General features: G+C 41.8%; 1 protein-coding gene across 1 annotated transcript; it reads right to left on the reverse strand.

Moving 5' to 3' along the window:
* Window positions 1-12,840: 12,840 nt before the first annotated feature.
* LOC307177581 (keratin, type I cytoskeletal 12-like) lies at window positions 12,841-18,536 on the reverse strand. Its single transcript, XM_079904856.1, has 8 exons — window positions 17,765-18,536; window positions 17,293-17,375; window positions 16,176-16,332; window positions 15,065-15,226; window positions 14,838-14,963; window positions 14,477-14,697; window positions 13,750-13,820; window positions 12,841-13,274 (listed from the first exon to the last, which is right to left on the reverse strand). The coding sequence occupies exons 1-8, from the start codon at window positions 18,299-18,301 to the stop codon at window positions 13,177-13,179; spliced, it is 1,455 nt and encodes a 484-aa protein (XP_079760982.1). The 5' UTR covers window positions 18,302-18,536; the 3' UTR covers window positions 12,841-13,176.
* Between the last annotated feature and the right edge of the window lie 1,233 nt (window positions 18,537-19,769).

Below are 19,769 nucleotides of genomic sequence, written 5' to 3' on the forward strand. Positions count from 1 at the left end.
AAAAACAAATTCAGCTTCTGTTGGGGGGTATATTTAAAATGCAAAGATTGACCAGAACCAGTGAGGATGACCTGCAACAGGAAGAACTTTTATTGAAATACCACCATAGAGAAAGCCAAAGAGATGTTACTATTCTAAAAATAACTTGTTTTAGTTCATTGGAAGAAAAGCAGAAAAATAAGAAGGCTCTTATTTAGGAACCTAGTTTCAATTTGATATTTTGATTTGGGGGCATCCTTTTTGGGCTCAGGAAGGCACCCTTTGTTCACTCTTCACATTGTTGACTTTGGTGGACTTCTTTCCCATAGCATGAACTCTAGATGAGAGAACTTTGCCACGAGGATCTATTTCTTCAACAATTGTTTTAACCATGGTGGCTTTAGATGAATCTAAAATGACATGCATACTGCAGCAATATGGATGCAACTAGAGTTTATCATACTAAGTGAAGTAAGTCAGAAAGAGAAAGACAAATACTATATGATATCACTTATATGTGGAATCTAAAAGATGATACAAATGAATCTACCTATGAAACAGAAACAGACTCATGGACTTGGAGAACAGACTCGTGGTCGCCAAGGGGGAGGGGGTTGGGGGAGGGATGGACTGGGAGGTTGGGGTTAGCAGATGTCAGCTGTTATATACAGAATGGATAAACAACAAGGTCCTATTGTATAGCACAGAGAACTATATTCAATATCCTATGATAAACCATAATGGAAAAGAATATAAAAAAAGAATGTATATATGTGTATAACTGAATCACTGCTGTACAGCAGAAATTAACCCATTGGAAATCAACTATACTTCAATTAAAAAAAGAAAAAAGTAAAATGACACATATGAATTGTTAGAATTTATCAAATTCATAAAGAGGAAATAACTCATCACTTGAAACATATAGAAATAAACATTGAATGCTCAACACAGCTTTTGTTTACCTGATTTCCTGGTCCTCCATAGCCTTTTTTTTTTTTTTGTGGTACGCGTGCCTCTCACTGTTGTGGCCTCTCCCGTTGCGGAGCACAGGCTTCGGACGCGCAGGCTCAGCGGCCATGGCTCACAGGCCCAGCCGCTCCGCGGCATGTGGGATCTTCCCGGACCGGGGCACGAACCCGTGTCCCCTGCATTGGCAGGCGGACTCTCAACCACTGTGCCACCAGGGAAGCCCAACAGTTTTAAAATGCTGTATGGATTGTAAAATTATCTTTTAATCAAGTTATTGAATTATTAAAATTGAAATATCAAAGAATTAGGATATTAAAATACATTTAAAAACCTGACTCTCTTCAATGCTTGATCATTAACCGTAAATAACAATAATTCGACAGGTAATTGGTGTAACAGGTCTACATTCTGCATATGTAAAGAAAATATTTCCAAAGGAACACTGTGTGACAAAAAAGGAAAGAAGATTTTTTTTTTTAAATGCGTAAGTTTAAGTGGTTTCTCCTTTCCAGGAGGCGTCACCCCGGGCGATCCCACGTGGTTAACCGCACCTGCCCCGCCTTTCTATTTCCACCAGGGGGCAGCGCTCACCTGCAAATGGGTGTTTCTTGGGGGTGACTTCGGTCTCCATCGCACAGGCCCTCAGCTGGAAATTATTACACCCCTGTTAAGAAGAAACCTTCCACATGCCGCGGAGCGGCTGGGCCCGTGGGCCATGACCGCGGAGCCTGCGCGTCCGGAGCCTGTGCTTCGCAATGGGAGAGGCCACAACAGTGAGAGGCCCGCGTACCGCAAAAAAAAAAAAAAGAAGAAACCTCAACATTTATCTCTTCAAAGTCCAGAGCACAATGAATATAAAGACAAAATTTCCTTACATTTATATCAAGATTTACAACTTCCAAAGGGGTTTCTTGTATATTATCTTATTTGAACCTTACAATGAATCTGGGAATTAGGAAGAGAGGTTTCCTTCCTCTTATTTAAAGATGAGGAAACTGAAGAAAAGGACTGTTCAAGGATACACAGCATCGAACTGGTGAGTCAGGCCAGAATGAGCCTTGAGATTCAGTGTGGGTCCTTTCATTGTATATAGTTATCTTAAGGTCAGGTAGAAAAGTAAAACTCAAACAATGCAAAAATCCTTCTTTAATGAAAAGCACAAATGTATTTCTTACAGGAGTGTGGAGGTAAGGCCCTGGGTGAGGGGGTGTGGGTGGGGTTTAGGCCCAGTGTGGTTGGAGGGGGTCTCCGAGGGGGTCCCCGAGTGTAGGGGTGGGGCCCTGGGTAGGGGTGTAGGGGCGGGGCTTGGGCTCTGCACGGTAGGAGGGAGGCTCTGAGGGTAGAGGATTAGGCCCGGGGGCCCAACAGTGCCTAAGTGGACAGGGAAAGCACTGGCTGTGTTCCTTTCCTTTCCTCTGTGCCCCCCCCAAGGGTCTCCCCCAGGGTCTCCCCTGTCCCCGCAGGACCCCTAACCGTGGGTGGGTCCCGCTGAGTGTAGGAACTCCCCGCCTCCCCCAGCCACCCCTCAGGAGTGCCAGTCCCGTAGGTCCGGCCTTTACTTTTGCTCCCCCTTCCCTCCCTCCCACTCCCTCAGGACCTGCGCGGCTGGAGGAGGCCTAGGTGAGCACAGGATCAGGCCTGGGGTCTCAGCAGGCTTCTGCGCGCCCACGTGGGTGGGGGAAACCTGGTCAAGCTCCCTTTTGATCCACTGCCCTCCCAATGGTCCCCCAATTTCCCCCTTTGGGAGTGGGATTCCTTCCCCTCCCCGAGCCGGCCTCAGGGGCACCGATCCCATCCCACCTCCACTTCTCCTCCCCCCCCACGGCCCCCCCACACGCCCCACGTCCTACTGGTCACTGGGGGTTCCCCCTGTCCCCTTAGGTGTTCGTGGTCCCCCACTGGTGCCTCGTGGGTGCCCTAGTTGTGCAGAGACGCGAATTCCGCATCCTCCTAGCCCCCCATCTTGACTCCGCCTGCCCCACCTCTCCCACCTCCCTTAGTAACCCTGTGCTCTGAAGTTGCTCCCCAGTACCCTAGAGATGCATCCCAGTTGAGTTTGTCCTCCCCTGATAGGTTCCATTTCCCTAACTTCTCCTTCCCTTCTGAAACTTTTCAGCTTGTGTGGGAACAGGTGTTAAGAAGATAACTATCTGGTTAGTCTAATTCAGTCTAAGGTGTTACTTACCAACAAAGGTGGGTAGGGGTGGAGAAGTAGTCACCAAAACTATTTACATTAAAAATGCACCTTTTATCTAAGTGAAATTTCAGGCAGTGTGATGATGAAAGTTTTGGAGAAAAGACTTTTCTGTATTCGTTCAATAAATACAATTTGACTATTAGATCAGCTGAATCAGGAAAGAGGGTAACAAGGTTTTTTGTTTGTTTTTGTCTGTAGTCTTTTTTCCTCACCTGGAAGGAAGGGGAAGTGCCCTGGCTCCGATTTCCCCACTTTTGTGCATTGACCATGTTTTATATACCAGAAATTTTACATGGGTCTTGAAGATGCAAAGATAGGTAAGATGTGGTCTTTGCTCTAAAGGAAGCCATATCTTGGGGGCAGAGGGTAGGGGGTAATACAAAAATAATTGCAAAATAGGATGAAAAGTTTAATAATACAGATTTATATAAAACATATGAAGCACCCCAAAAAGAGAAACCAGCCTCTGGAGGACTTAGGGAAATTCATTTGAATGGTGTCTTAAAAAAATGAGTGGGGAAAAAATTTTTCTAGGCAGAGGGACCAGCATATATAAAGGAGGTGTAAACATGCATGACATATTTGAACAACTGTGAAAAGTTTGGTTTGGCTAGGGCATAAAATTTGTATGAGTGAGTGCCAAGAGATAGCCTGGAAAAATAGGTTGGGGGCAGATGGGGAAGGATCTTTAATGTCATTCTAAGGAATTTGGACTTGGTCCCATAGTCAGGGGGTGGACCATTGAAGATTGCTAAGCAGCGGATGAACATACTCTTAATTTTTAGAAAGATAACATTATTGGCAGTGTACTGTATGGACTGGAGGGAAACTGGAGGCAGGGAGATGAGAAAGGAGAATTTGCAAGGGTCTGTGGGGAGTGTAAGAAACAATGACAACTTCAAGAAGGTTGCAGTGGGGTGGTAAGAAGGGGAAGTTAGAAGATAGAAATGGTGGCATTTGACTATTGACTAGTTACAGGTTGATGAAGGAGAGGGAGGAAACCTTAAATGACAAGAGGTTTCCAGTTTTGGACTGTGGGGAGTGCCATTAATTAATATGGGAAAGCCAAGGAGGAGCAGGTTTTGTAGGAAAGATAATGAGTCCAGGATAACAAAGATTAGGGATGAAACACCTGTCAACACCCAGGTATAGATATTCCATAGGCATTTGCAATGTGAGTTCTGGGATTCAGAAACTGTGACTAGATTTGGAAGTTTTAGTGGCAAAGAGCAACTGTGGAATGGGATGAGGTTTCCCAGGGAGAATGGGTAGAGATGAGGACCAAGAATAAAACCTTGAGGAACTATAACACTTAAGGAGAAACAAAAGAGATTGAAAGGTAACAAAGAAAAAAAGAGAAAACCAAGAGACAGAAGTTTCAAGAAAGCCAAGGAGAGGAAGAGGAGAATTTCAAGAAGATGGAGTGGTCAACAACATCAAAGATATCGATGGTTCAGAGATGTCAAGTAGGACGAGGGCTTTCAATATGGCTGTTATGGCTTCTGGAAAGACCGTATAAGTATTGGGGAGTGAGTTCTTTCAAAGCTACTAACTAAAATACATACAGATTCTCATTCTTTATAGTTTGTGAATTATATAACATGCCATGAATTTGCACAGATTAAAGGAAAATTTTAATTTCCTTTAAAGGAAATTGATATAAGAACTTAGGAGAGAGCTTAAGGCTTAGGGATCATCAATATTGAGGTGATAGTCAAAGTCTTGAGAACAACTGCATTTTTAATGTAGAGAAGAGCAGAAGGTTAAGACTGGAAGTTGAGGAAACCCTCAGAATTAGGCTTAGCACAGAGGAAAAGCAAGTACTTGGTAAAGGAAGTGAATAGGAGTCATCTGGAAGGCTGGAAAAGCCTTAGGGAATCACAGCACGGATTGAAGTATGGGTGACTCACCTGGTGGAGTCTACAGAACCTCCTAGAAGTTCTTCCAGGTCTTGAGTTTCAACTTCTGCAGAGAGATCAAGGAAAATGAGGTCTAGAAAAATGTCTATGATATTGGCCACAAGATCCTTGAAGATCTGAAAGCAAGAATTTTCTGGACAGTTTAGGCCCAGAAGCCAAACCATCTGTCACTAGGGAAGGAGAGGATGGTGATGGAATGACGCCATCTGTGTCTTGTATTGCTACAGCATCCCGCATGGGCGTAAAAGACAAAAGGATGATGAAGAGGGAAGCAAGGGTGGAGTGAATGCAAGATTGTTGGATGTAGAATGCACTTGGAAACAGAAGCAAGTAGAATTTTGGAGCTCCTTAGAGCTTCTGGGAAACAAACAAACAAACAAAAAGGAGAAAATTTAGGGAGCCAAGAAGTGAGATAGCTGTTAGATACCTGGAAAGAAAGAGTAATCAGAAATAATAGTGATCCAAGAGACAGTGAAGCCTCAGTGATGTAGGAAACCACCTGTTGGATGACTAATTTAACCTTTATCATAGGGAACTTTTCATAAGGAACAGATATGTGGTATCATTAAAAAAATGACTGAAAAAAATTTTTTATTTTTTAGAAGAGTCATTGTGGTGAATGGGCATTGAGTTGGAAGGTGTGTATCATTCTCCCTTGTACTTTTAGAATAATAGACTTCATTTCCTTGTACCATGAACTCAGGGGCTGCCCTGTGATACTTGAAAGAGGTGGCTACAGCTATAAATGTGGATGTGACATTGAGGTATCCCCGTGAACTTGGGAGAAAAGGAAAATATGGTTGCCTTCCTAACTGAACTAATAAAACCCAAATATAATCTATCTCCTGGAGTCAACACCTGGGTAAGGAGTGTGGTCATCAGGGAATATCAAAAGGGGAATTCAGAGAAGGTGCCTTTGGCTTCATCTTAGGCAGAGACATGCTAAATTTGGGCACATGGACAATGCAGCCACTAGAGAGGAATTGCCTAGTGTGGGGCAAGGATGTTTCACCTGGCCTCAGTAAGATCTGGGGGAAGTGTTCCTCAAACCTCTGCTTGAATCTGTGCTTATGCAGCAACTTTACGATCCCTAATTCATCCTACAAAGTAAGCCTTTAGCAGGAAAGTGAGTGATCAGGAAAGAACATCTTTCTGATGTTTATCTTGAACATCTGGAAAGAAATGTCCCTTAGTGTTAACTAATAAACTGGAATTCTAATCTATACATTAGTATTGTATGAATACAATCATTGTCAGTCTGTCGTCAAGTGCCAGGTCACCTTTGGGTATACTGGTAAAGTCAAGTTTCTGGACATGCAAGGCTGAGAGGGACCGATTCTAGGCTGTAGAAAGTTTTTCAAAGTCATTCTAATCTATATTTTTAAAAAACCCTCTTGATAATCAGTCTTGTGGGCAGCCTTCTGTCTGCCTCATGTATTCCCGTATCCTCCATTAGGAATACTGTCAGTAAGCATTACTTTCAACAGTTAGTTGGTAAAGAAGATAGAGCTTGTACAGGCTCAAGAACTGATGATGAAGAATAGTTTTAGGAAATGTGTAGATTAGAGATGACAAGCACAAAGCATGCTTGCTACCACTCTTCTGTCGTGGTAGTGACACTCTGTGCCGCTGAGCCTAGACTGACTCTAGGACTTTTCTTAATGACGTTAATGCAGGAAGTCACAACCCGTGGCCTAGACTGGATCCTTGTGAGGTAAAACTCTGCCCTGTCTAGTTTAGATGGGTTGTTAGGGATTCTGGCCATCAAAATTACAGAAGTCAGCTGGAAAGGACCTAAAGGATGGTTTATCTTTTGAGCTTTTGAGCTGCTCTAATTACTAAAAAGTTTGTCTTTATATTGAACTGAAATCTGCCACACAATATAGCTTGCATTACGCCACATGGAACTTAGCTTTGGAGTCTTTTAGATATTTGAAGAGGGATACTTTGTCCTTCTAAATCTTTTATTTTCTAAGCAAAAGGGTCACCAGTTTATTCAGTTGTTCCTTAGATGACACTTCTGTTATGACCTAGGTTGCCATAACTTGGATCACTTCCAAATTTGCAGGATTTATCTGGCCTCTTTTTTTTCTGTCTCTAGTATTAGTTCAAGGAATATATATATATATATATATATATATATATATATGTATTTACTCATTTAAGCAATGCATGCTAACTGTGTTTTATTCCAATGCATCACCCTCCAGCATAATATTACTTCTGGAGATATGATGCAGTGCAGAATTTCTTGTTTTCCTATTAATTCGATAGAAATTATTTAAACTTAATAACTAATCATTAGTAACAAAATTCTCCTCTTCTCTTGGTTTCAGGGCTTGCTTTCAGAATGGCTCAGGTGCCTTGAACATATTTTAATAGAAACTTGTTTTAGTCACTTTTTGGGTTCACCCTCTTGTCTTGGGTGTGGGACCAAAGGCTTGTCCCTCAGATAGTTGTGATTGTGGTGGTGATTAACGAGTTGGCTCCTAAGCTGTAATTATCTTCCTCCTTCAATTAAAATTACATTTTTATATTACAACATGAGCTATTGCAAAATCGAATAATACGCGTTGGATCTTTATTTCCCTCTAAGCAGCTTCCCCTGACAATAGATGCTTTTTTCTTCCAGATTGTTAGGTACTGAGGAGGACATTCTTCCTGATAAAGATCGATCAGTGGGCACTTTGCAGTATTGCTTTTTTCTGTTTTCCTGTGTCCTCACTTGCTGTTATATAGTGATTAAAATACACTCTATTATTATTTCCAGCTTAGAGAATTTCGAGAGACTCGTGAACTAGGACCATACTGATGTGACAGCATAACTGGTGCCAATGAAATATTCAATCAACATATGCTTTTATTTTAAACTGTGCCAAATGATAGGCTTGATTAATTGTTGTGGGTTTTTTTTGCGGTACGCGGGCCTCTCGCTGTTGTGGCCTCTCCCATTGCGGAGCACAGGCTCCGGACGCGCAGGCTCAGCGGCCATGGCTCACGGGCCCAGCCACTCCACGGCACGTGGGATCTTCCCGGACCAGGGCACGAACCCGTGTCCCCTGCATCGGCAGGCGGACTCTCAACCACTGCGCCACCAGGGAAGCCCTGATTAATAGTTTTAACTGGATTTTATCTAATACTTTCCCACGAATTTTTCAATCATTTTGACAATGTGTAAACTGAGTGTGATGTTTCCAAGCAGCACTTCAACCAACATGTATTTGGCATACCTACATTCTGCCAGACGCTGCATTAGTCCTGGGAATTTATTTCTGGTTGGCCAAAGATACATGGTCCAGCCTTTGAAGAGGAATCAGGCACATGAACTCATCCAAAAATAAAGTTCAGACCACCATGGCCAAAGAACATAGGGTTCTCAGAAGAAGGCCTCTTAGTCTTGTGGGGAAGCATCCCAGGGGAGTTGCTCTTTGCTCCTGTTTCTGCCTACCCACTCCCACTTAACACCACACGTGGAGATGTTATGTACTCATCTAGGCTCTGCTCAAATGCTTCTTCCGCCAAAAGAGTGGCCCTGGTCCTCATGCCCCAGCCCTGTGTATTCTCTCCCTTTTCCAACCTTCTCTGGTCCCTCATCTGCACTTTCTCTCATAGGTACGTCTCTTTATACCTCAAGGTAAGTTTATTTGCATATATGTGTATGTTTGCTCACTGTTGTTTCCGTAATGCCCAATAAATATTAGTTCGATTGAAAGAAAAGACTATTTTAGATAGAACACCTTGGTTAAATAAGGGGGAACAAGTTCTATTTTGGTCTAGATTGCCAGGAGTATTAAGATTTTAGACTTAATTTTTTTTTCATGGAAAGCCAGTCTTCTATCAGTTGGTTCAAGAGAACTGCTTTGTATCCATAGTTAGTTGATTGCCTGCGCACAAACCACCCTCTAATGATGAATACGAGGATTCTGAGGTTGCTTCTACAAATAAACATTAACGGACTCATTTTTTTCCTTATAAAGACTGCACAGAAATCAAGTTACTCTATTTTGTGAAAACAACTCCTAGTACTCTTTAGATAGATGGGAAAAAGTCCTCAGGTTAATTTGCTTAAGAAAAAGTCATGTATTAAATGACTGCTTATTGAAACTGAAGATCACTTTTGACTGAGTCATCAGCAACAGTGTACTGAGCAATACGATTTGTATCAGTATGTCTTGCGAAATTGTCAAGTCAGGAGTTGCATATATATTTTTTAAACTTTAATAACTTTATTGAGATATAATTCACATACCATAAAACTCACCCATTTAAAGTGTACAATTCAGTAGTTTTTAGTATATTCACAGAGTTGTGTGGGCTGGTTTATTTTATTTTAAAAAAGGAGATATATTTTAGATAAAAAATCCTTTTATAAATATGTTGCTGAATGTTGCAGCCACAGCTTTTATTAAAAAGTTGTAGTGATGGAGAGGATACATTTAATTAGGAAACTGATGGTTTTTAGTTTGATACTGAGTTTATGATACTAATATTAAACAATGACATTTTAATCTTAGATCCAGTACCAAGATTTAAGAAACATTTACTACCCCATTAAAAAGCCATTTACTTAGGTATATGAATACATTTTTTTCATTTGATGTTTGAGTATATTTTTAAAAGGCTAGGTAGTTCAGACTGTCTGTCTGGTTCTCTACACTGTAAATAACTACTAGCTTTCTTTTTTACTTTATGCCTTATAGAACTTGCCTCTTTACTGGTGGACTTTCTGGAAACTAATACCACTTATTTAAATAAGAAAGTGTTAATTTATTAAGTTGATACTTTTAAACAGGTTTGCTTTTTTCTTCTCTTTTCTTTCTCTCTTTCTTAAAACAAACAAACAAACAAACAAATCCCGAACCCATTTTGTAGTATCCAGCATATCTCAAGTGGCTTAAAAAGCAGGGTTAATTTTTTTTAAGGTTCGTATCCTGAGATTCCAGTAGGTGGCACTCTTACAAAGCCTGAAGATTTGACTGCTTTGGCAATGCGTGATCGTTTTCTAGATGGTTCCCTTTTTACTGTGACCTACTTGCAAACCCATTTGTTCTGGATAACTAAAGTTCATTTTCCCTCTAATTGTCAGAGTTGCATATAGTGTTTGTTAAGCATTTAAAAAATGTACAAAAGAAAAAATATTCTTCAAACACCTTGATTAATTTCCAAGAGATAACCACTCTAACAATTTAGTATATACAATATTTTCCAGAACTTTCTCTAGCCTACCCGCACAGTAAATGCAGATAAATGTTAAAATTTAAATTAATAAAATTTTAGATTTTAAAATAATCATAATGATATGCTTGTCTTTGTTTTCTGATCCTGTACCTGGGTTTTTTCTTATGAGTTATTTTCCTTCAAGACAGACCTCTCATTTCTGCAATTCATTAATTGCTGAGTCTGAAAGGACCTTTTACATCTGTGTTGAATTACGGCTTGTGGTGTAGTGAATGAGGCCTAGACTTTCATGACAAGGATTCTATGCTAACTGCATTTCCTGGCAGTGAGAGTAGGGTAAAGAGAACTTAAATAATAAGAAATCTAATGCTTCCTTTGCCAACTGAAGACTGTAGAATATTCTAAGATTTTATCAGAATAGGACTGTGATTTTTAACTTGCTGGCTATTCCAGGAGATGCTAGCTATTGGTTCTTCAGTGGGAAATTTTGTGAAATCACTGATTTTTTTAAAATACGTTTTTCTCCCACAGTATAACTTAAGGGCAGCCAATTTCCCCCAGAATGAGCAATCCAAGAGACCAAGCCAGACAGAAATGCTTTTGTGACCTAACCTTGGAATTCACACGCTGTCACTCCTTCAGTAGGTCTGCTTTACTCCTTGTGGAAGGGAACCATGCTCAGGGGCATGAGTACCAGGAGGTGAGGCTCATTGGACCATCTTGGAGGTTACCACAAGGAGTGGTTACTTTATCTATTTATTTCATTGAGGTATAATTGACATATACCATTATATTAGTAGTGTTGGGTATACAACGTAATGATTTAATATTTGTATGCATTGGGAAATGGTCACCACAATGAGTCTAGGTAACAGCCATCCATAGATGGTTACTTTAAAGCCATGGGATTAGATGAGGCCGCCTAGGGAGCGAGTGTAGAGAGAGAAGACAATAGGATTAAGTCAACATTTAGAAGTCACAAAGAAGAGTCTGAGAAAAAGCTTCCAGTGAGGTGATGCCTTTGGGAGACCAGTAGAGAAAATATTCCCAAAAGAAGGGAAGGCTGAGAAACTAGGATAATAGCTAAGAAATGACCACCGACTTTACACATGTGCAAAATTCCTTTCTCCTTGGAGTTTCACACAATTCAGATGTAAGGAAAACAGAGGCAGTTTAAAGCAGTAACTATTTGCAGCCACTTTTGAGTACCAGGAAGTGGCATCATTTATTACTTGGGGGCTGTGGAGCTTGTGCGGGAAAAGACCTTGATAATCTCTTTAGGTCTGAAAGGTAAGGTTCTCCTAGCATCAGTTCTGGAAGGTGAGGTCTAGACAGAGAGCTGAATTGCCGTGCATAATAAAGTAAGATGAATGGAGCATCTGAGATCACTAGCAAATTTAAAAAGAAGTGTGACTTCAGAAAGCTGCATACGGAAGCAAGTCAGCTGAAAATGACATAATAATCTTCTGTGGGCTTTTGCACCCAGTGCTGGAATGCCTCCAGGTTTGCCTGACTCTCTCCTCTCCATTCTGCTCCTTTGACGCTCCTTGCTCATCAGTTCCCCTGGTTTCTCCAAAACATTTTGGTTACACACAGTAAATAATAATAGGACACAAATATTGAGTACTTCTAAGTGCCAGGGACCGTTCCTACTGTTTTACGTATGTTACCTCACTTAAGCTTCACAAACTCACCCCACTTTAAAGATCAGGAAACAGAAGCAGGCAAGAGGTTGAGTTACTTGCTATTAAGTATTAGGGTCAGAATTTGAACCCAGTCTGGCTTCAGAGATCAGGCTCTTAATTGTTAAATCTTGCTTTCGTTTTCCTTTTAGGGTTTTGAATTTGGCAACCCAGATTGAACCACAGTCTACTCAGGCTTAGACTTTGGCCACCTTCTGCCCCAACCCAGAACATGACATCTGTTATCGACTTGTGGGTCTACCCCACCCCAATAGAAACCCCACCCTGGGCCTTGCTGGTGCCCAATAGGAGGAAGGCCGTCAAAGCAGTGTTTGTTTACGCCCCTGTGTCCTTTCTTATGTGCTTCCTCTGTTCCCTTTCTCCCTTCTCTGCCTGGTTGGTTTCTGTATGAAGCATTTGGTTGCCTCCTCACAAATTTTTCTTCCTCCAAGCGTCCTTTGAACTTCCATCCGCCCTATCTCACTGTATCACTGTTCCCAGTAGATGTCTATCTCTGCCCTCAATTGGGAACTCCTCCAGGCAAGGACCATATCTTTATTCACCTTCGAGGCTTGAGTTGGGCACACTATGGGAGTTCATTAGTGTTTCTTGATTGAATGAAAGAAAGTGCTAGGAAAAGAACAGGACAAATGTTATCCCGTGTAGTGCACAGTACAATTTTTTTTTGTAACCTTGATGGGCTGATGTAAAAAGGAAAGAACTTCTAAAAGAATCTTCTTAACTTAATCTCCCACTTCAACATCTTTATCTCAGTGTTTATCTAATACTAATAATCAGTATTTCACAAACCTCTCTCTATGCCCTTGACACTATTGTTGGAGTCAAGGAGGTACACACTTCACATTATTACCATTCATCTTTTATTAAGATTAACTTTTTAAAAACATGCTACTTGATCAAAGTCCGGTGATTAAAAATATGTTCCAGGTCACTAGAAGAAAGTTTATTAAAAGACTACTCTAGGTCCAGGAAGAGGTAAGGCAATTTTGATTTGTTATAAAGACCAACATTTCCACAACTATTTGTAATTAAATTTTGTTTCAGAAGGCCAAAAAAGGCTCAAAGTGAATAGGGAATCCAAAGAAAATCAAACAAACAGAAATCGAGATTGAATGCTTTTGTGACCGGTATCATCTAGAGCAGTATCATCTTGCTCTAAAAGGAATAATTTCTACTTGTAAATTTCTTGTTCCTAAGGAAACAATCATGGGGCAGATCTTGTGAAATTTTATATTATTTCTTCAATTTCCTGAACTTGGGAGGAGACCACCTCACCATTCACCACTTCCTGCACAATTGTCTTGATTTTTCGGGCTCTGGTAGGGTCTAAAGATAAAAATGGAACAAAGAGGGCAAAAGTTAGTGTTTCAAATACTCATCTACAATTGGTTGTTTAACTTAAGCTTCTAAATTAGGTATTGACTGATACAGTCCATCAAATTTCAACTTTCAAAAGTGACTTTTGCATTCTAAACGAAATGCATTTTATTTAATAAAATGTATTCAGTGTTGTGCACAAATGAAAATATTTTTCTACTTAAAATTTAAAAAGTGTTTATGGTTCTCATAATACTTTGTAGATTTTTTTTTCCTTCCTGAGCTTGCCAAAAGTTTTACCACAGAACAGACTACTCATTTTTCTGCAGGAATGCATAAATATTTTTTCTTTGCTCTGAATACAAATATACTTTAAGTTTAAATTAGTTAATAACACTGCAATATTCAATGAGATCTTACAGTTTTGGTCATCAACAGATGTGATTCTGACTTATTCCAAGTGCTTCTTAGGGAATCTGCCTACCTTTGGAGGAATCAGTTGACGGTGCTTGAGAGTTGGAGGCTGTCCCAGAGGAACTTTCATCCAAACAGTCACTGTAAAGAAAACAAGGGAGTTGATATCACATGATGCTTTCTGGAACGAGAGGGAATAAGGAATTTGCTATTTGAGCTTAAAAAATGACCAACTGGAGAAAGTATTATACATTTCTTGATTAAGAATGATGGAACGATGCACCCTGAGAGTAATCAGCTGGTGCAGTGCACCTTTGCTTTCCAACCCTGCCTAAAATGGGCTCTTAAAGTGAAGCAAACTGGCCACTAATGGAAGATCTGGTTTCCTGATTTACAGTCCTGAATTCTTCCCACTAGTGCGGGCTGTTATTACTTCTGGAAAGTTCGCTACAGTAGGTCTGAGGTGATTGCGTGGCTGTGATTTGATGTCATTCTCAGCATCGGGGCATTAACATCAGAACTCAGACGGTTGATTTTTCTAATACTCATCTGCAGTATGCCTCTGTCTGCGATGCCATTGTCCATCCCAGCATTTTATTAACTTTTATCAGGGAAGATAACGGGTGACAACACTTTGCACAATGTAGAGCATTTAACAAATCTAAGGCATGTCTTTACTAGATGTGTTATTTTCTGTCAACTAAAGAACCCTTCCCACTTCTATTGCCCCCAGACTGCATCAGTGTCCACGGGCCGTCAGCCATTGAGGTTATTTTCAGCCTCAGTTATCTATTCACCTTTGGGCTTCTCCGTCCAGCAGGCGGCGGTAGGTCTCGATCTCCAGCTCCAGATGGGCCTTGATGTTCAGCAACAGCTGGTAGTCGGCGCTCTGGCGCTCGGCGTCACCGCGCACTTGCAGCAGCTGCTCCTCCACGTTGCCGATGAGCTGCCGCACCTGGGACAGCTGGCTGTAGTAGTCGCCCTCGGTTTCGGCCAGCGAGTCGTCCAGGGATTTCTTCTGCACGGGGGAGGGAAATGGCACAGACGTAACAATGGAGGGGACCGAAATGCGGAAGGCAGCCAATGGCCTTACTAATTTGGATGCAACATTTCCTTTGCAAGGCGAAAGGAAGCCGCGTCTTTTGGCGCGCGCCGTACCGTGGCGAGCTGGGACTGGAGCTCGATCTCCAGGGTTTGAAGCACGCGCCGCAGGTCGGTGACCACGCTCTTGCTGGACTGAAGCTCCTCGGTGTTGCTGCTGATCTCCTTCCTGAGCTCGGCGCTCTGCCACAGCAAAGAGGGGGGAGGGGACGTGAGCCAGCCCTGCGCCTCTCCCCGGTCTTTAATGCAAGTGTATCAACGCCTTTTGTCTTTGTTAGTGGTACCTTTTCAATGAACCAGGCTTCCGCATCCTCCCGATTCTGCTGGGCTACGGCTTCATACTGCCCCCGCATGTCGTTAAGGAGGCTCGTGAGGTCCACTCCGGGGGCAGCGTCCATTTCTACGCTGACCTCGCCTGGGCCGCCGGCCCGGAAGCTTTGGAGCTCCTGGGGACAGCGAGTGAGAGAGAGGGGCACAGGGGCCCATTGTCACTTTCGTGGGCCTCTTCTTCCACTAAACATAGTTGGTATAAAGACAAACCTATCAATATAATATATTCAAACATTTTTAACCTAAAATTCGTATTTTTATTCTGATTTTGAAAGAACTTAAGACACTTTCACGGGCCCCTAAACTCACCACGGGTCCTGGGTGCCGTGCCTACCATGCCTGATGGATGAGTTGGCCCCGCTTCTTGGGGCTCCACAACCTTTACAAGAAGGGAAGGCCTGGTGGAAAGGTACCCGGGGTTTTCAACTACAGCTGCCAAACCGAGGGCTGCAGACGGTCCCTGGGCTTGCCCACTGTTTGTACCATAGTCATTGCTTTACAGTGGAAAGCTTTTTAGGAGCCTAGTGCCAGGGTCATGCATGATTACTTATATACATTGCGATATATCAGAGTTCCATGTGTGTATTACACTGGGTATAATTCATTTCTCTAACATATATAACAGTCTGTATTATTGGTAGACTTTTATTTTTGAACTTTAAAAATACTATATCTTTTTCTTGATAAGTATCTCCTTTTATTTTCTATGACTAAAAGATTAATTCTTCAATCCTTCCAGAGCGTTTTTCACTAGATAGCGCAAAGTCAGCCTTTTAACATTTTTTCCCCAGCTAATGAATAAAAATACTATATTTTAAGAAATCACTAAATCAGGACAATTAAAATTCTGATTGTCCTTACCAAATGATGAAAATGACAAAAAGTGCCTCTCACGTGTGAAACTTTAACAGAAACCACCACCACAACTTCAAAACAAATGGTCATCTTAACAGGGGGATAGTGTATCATGCATATCTCTTCTAACTCCAGGTTTATAAATTTGAAATTGTAATTTTTGAGTCTGGTAGAAAAAAGCAGCTTAGAGAACTGTGCTTTCTGGCTCACCTCTTCGTGATTCTTCTTCCGGTAGGCCAGCTCCTCATTCAGGGTCTCGATCTGCATCTCCAGGTCGGCTCTGGCCAGGGTCATCTCGTCCAGCACCTTGCGCAGACCGTTGATGTCAGCCTCCACGTTCTGGCACAGGGCCAGCTCATTTTCGTATCTGAAAACCAAGTGCAAAACAGTCCAGGGAATCAACACACCCATTTGAATAAGCCCCCTGCGATCTTCAGGGCTGTTTTGCATATAAATTTAGCAGCATTGTAATGCATGAGACTGTTTTTGCTTTTCTAACTTTTTCTTTTCCTTTTTTTAAATGACAGGTTGCTACTCAGTGGGAGAGAAGTGAAAAAATTAGGAAGTGATACTTTTCTACCAGCGATGAACCGCAGTAGCACCGCATCCCAGGCTACCTCTTCCCGTCTGGCTGGCTGCCTTGGCTATGAACAGTAAGTAGCAGCCCCTCTCTAGGTGGAGTTTCTGATGGAATCCTAAAAGCGGTTGAAAATTAGATAATAATTAGTCATCTTGCTTAACCTTTATTCATGGTTTAATTTAAAAACAGTGATACTTCTTTAGTGACTCGTACTAAGGTTCAGGATCATCACCACTGCAACATCCTGTGAGGAAATTTTGCAGAGCAAAAAGGACGTTAGTATTCTCTCCTTATGTCTGACGGTGGTGTATGGGAAAGGAGGAGGCAATATAAAAATAAATGCCTGGTTAATGCTTTAGTTGTATGTGTCATCGGGAAAAAGGTCACTTCATTTAGCGCCCAGGCAAAAACATTATTCATTCATTTGGATGCATGGAAGACTGAGGTTTAGGACTCTGGTGGAATTATCATGTCGCAACATGAGTCAATAACAAATGTCGAATATGAAAATCCGTAGCCTTGGGTTTAAGTACTTTACAACTAAGGACGTGTAATGTGAGTTGTGTTTGAATCTCGTTACTTTCTGATAGAATGCCCAATGTGAATTTACCAAAACATTAAATGCATGGAGCATGTGAACTGCAGAAGGTTGGAAATATTTGCCGTCAATGAAGGCAGGAAAATAGAGAAAAAGAAGAGATCCTGGGGCCTGTCAACCATCATCAGTCTTTCTTTTAGTCTACTCACTTCATTCTGAAGTCTTCGGCAGCCAGTCTCGCATTGTCGATCTGCAAGAGCAGCTGGGCGTTTGCAGTGCTCTCAGAAATGATCTGGCCAAACAGGGGAAGACACACAAAGTGAGGTCGTACAAGACAGTGTTCTGCAAATATATCTTTGACAGGAAAATTTTAGGTGATGTTATAATGCTATTTTATTAAGGGTTTAAGGCAGTTAACTTTTAAAAGAAAATATGTATAGAGAATATTATTTAAAAATTAAGAAACATACATTTCCCCCAGAAAGGGTAGTGTAAAAAACAATCACTTTATGGTAAATGATAAAATGAAACTAAATATCTTAAGATGAGAAATTATTCCAAATACAGTTGAATGGAAAGATATCTAAGTTTTAGGTGATTTATGACTGTAAAATATTGAAATAGCAAAAAAGAAAAGTAAAACATAATTCCCAAAGCCCCTCTAAAAAGCCATTTTGTTACCTTATTCCTGAGGTCTTCGATCAACAGTTGATATTTACTATAATCATTCGGTGGGTCTCCAGATCCTCGTATTTCGTACCATTCTCGAATTTTGTTTTCAAGGTCAGCGTTAGCCTCTTCTAGAGCTCGAACCTTATCCAGGTAGGAAGCCAATCTGTCATTAAGATTTTGCATAGTTTCCTTTTCTGATCCAGAAAGAAGGCCTCCATCGTTGCCAGAGAGAATCCCTAGAGAGCCCCCTCCTGGGCTTCCCCCAAATCCAATCCCCAGGCTCCCAAAGCCACCTCCCCTGGCTCCTCCATAACCAGCGCCCAGTCCTCCTGCAAAGGAACTTCCAGAGCCACCACCAAAGCCGGAACTAGAAGCAAACATGGAAGCAGCTGTAAAGCCTCCCCCATAGCTGCCTCCAAAGCCAAAGGCACTTCCCCCGTAGCTGCTTCCAATGCTTGAGGCAGAAATGCCCCTGGCTCTGCCCAGTGTCACACTTTGGGAGGACAGCCACTGGGGCATCCCAGAGGTGTGCGCGGAGAGTGACATGGTGCTTCTCGAGAGACCCACAGCCAGGGATGGTGCAGTGTCAGCAAGACAGGAAGGCTAACCTTTTATAGGTCACCGAATGGGTGTTGCCGTTGAAAAGTTCACTCTCTCCATTCAAAATATGTCTCCCCTCCCCCCAACCTTTTTTGGCCAGCTCAACAAGAAAATGGTTTACGCACATTGACAATTCATTGGTATAGAACTAATTGAATAATTGTTCCCATTACATATTTGTGATAGAAAGAAGAAATCTGGGTGGAGTACAGATAGGTTGTCATAAGGAATTTTTCGTCTCCGAATTATTCCATTGCTTGTATTCTCAGCACTGCCCAGTGTCTTATGCACATTAGGAAAGCAAAGAGTGACTGCTGAATGGATAAAGTAATGAATATTTCTTTCTAAGTCTTAAGCTTCTTAAAGTTCACTCATATTTCCTACCTGTTTCCTTTCGAAAACTCAGTATAAACCATCTGATCATGATGTAGTGTATCTTCTGGCAGAATATCGTTTCCGAAACTGTTGTGAAACGCACTGGTGGAAGGTGGGGAACAAACACATTTTCCAGATTGATACCGGAATTTAAATTTTCAAAGATTTGAAAGTCTTGTCATTAGGTTGTTGCATGGTTTCTCTTTTTCTTTTTTTTTTTTCTGCGGTTGGCCTCTCCCGTTGCGGAGCGCAGGCTCCGGACGCGCAGGCTCAGCGGCCATGGCTCACGGGCCCAGCCGCTCCGGGCACGCGGGATCCTCCCGGACCGCGGCACGAACCCGTGTCCCCTGCATCGGCAGGCGGACTCCCAACCACTGCGCCACCAGGGAAGCCCAGTTTCTCTTTTTCTGATTCAGAAAGAAGACCTCTTAAACATTGAAAAATGCTATTTTTGAGTAGACTATGATAGTATTTCCAGCAGGTCTTCCTTTACATGAAGTTTGACCTTCCTAGTAAACTCCATGAAATCAGGAGCCTTGTCTGGTAGTTCATTACTCTACCGCCAACTTTGCTAGTGTATCAAAAAACAATTGATCTTTTTGTTTATGGAAATTGTATCAGTGCTCGTATCCTCAACCCCTTAACCCCCAAATATCCAGATATTATCTGCTCTGACTCCAGCCTCCCTGAAGGTGAGGTTCTTCAATTCTGTGGATAGTCCTGTGAACTGCTAGAGCCAGCTGTGCCCACTGGTGATTTGGGGGCAAATGCAGAGAGGTTGCACTTGAAGCCCATGTCAGACCTCTAGAGTATCAGTTCTGGCAAATGGGAGGATCTTGTGACCCTTTTTTTTTTTTATCACTTTCCTAGGAACAGGAATGATGAACTCAGAGTGAAATCCAACTACAACTTCCTTTTACCTTTTCATAGAAGGGAGATAGGCCAAGGGACATATTTTCTCCTAACTTATACACTTCACAAAGAGCAAGCAAGTGGGATGTCTAAATAAAGGGGTTTTTAAGCAAGAAATTTGCAGAAT

This window comes from Stenella coeruleoalba (assembly GCF_951394435.1).
Source record: "Stenella coeruleoalba genome assembly, chromosome: 19".
Lineage (NCBI taxonomy): Eukaryota > Metazoa > Chordata > Mammalia > Artiodactyla > Delphinidae > Stenella > Stenella coeruleoalba.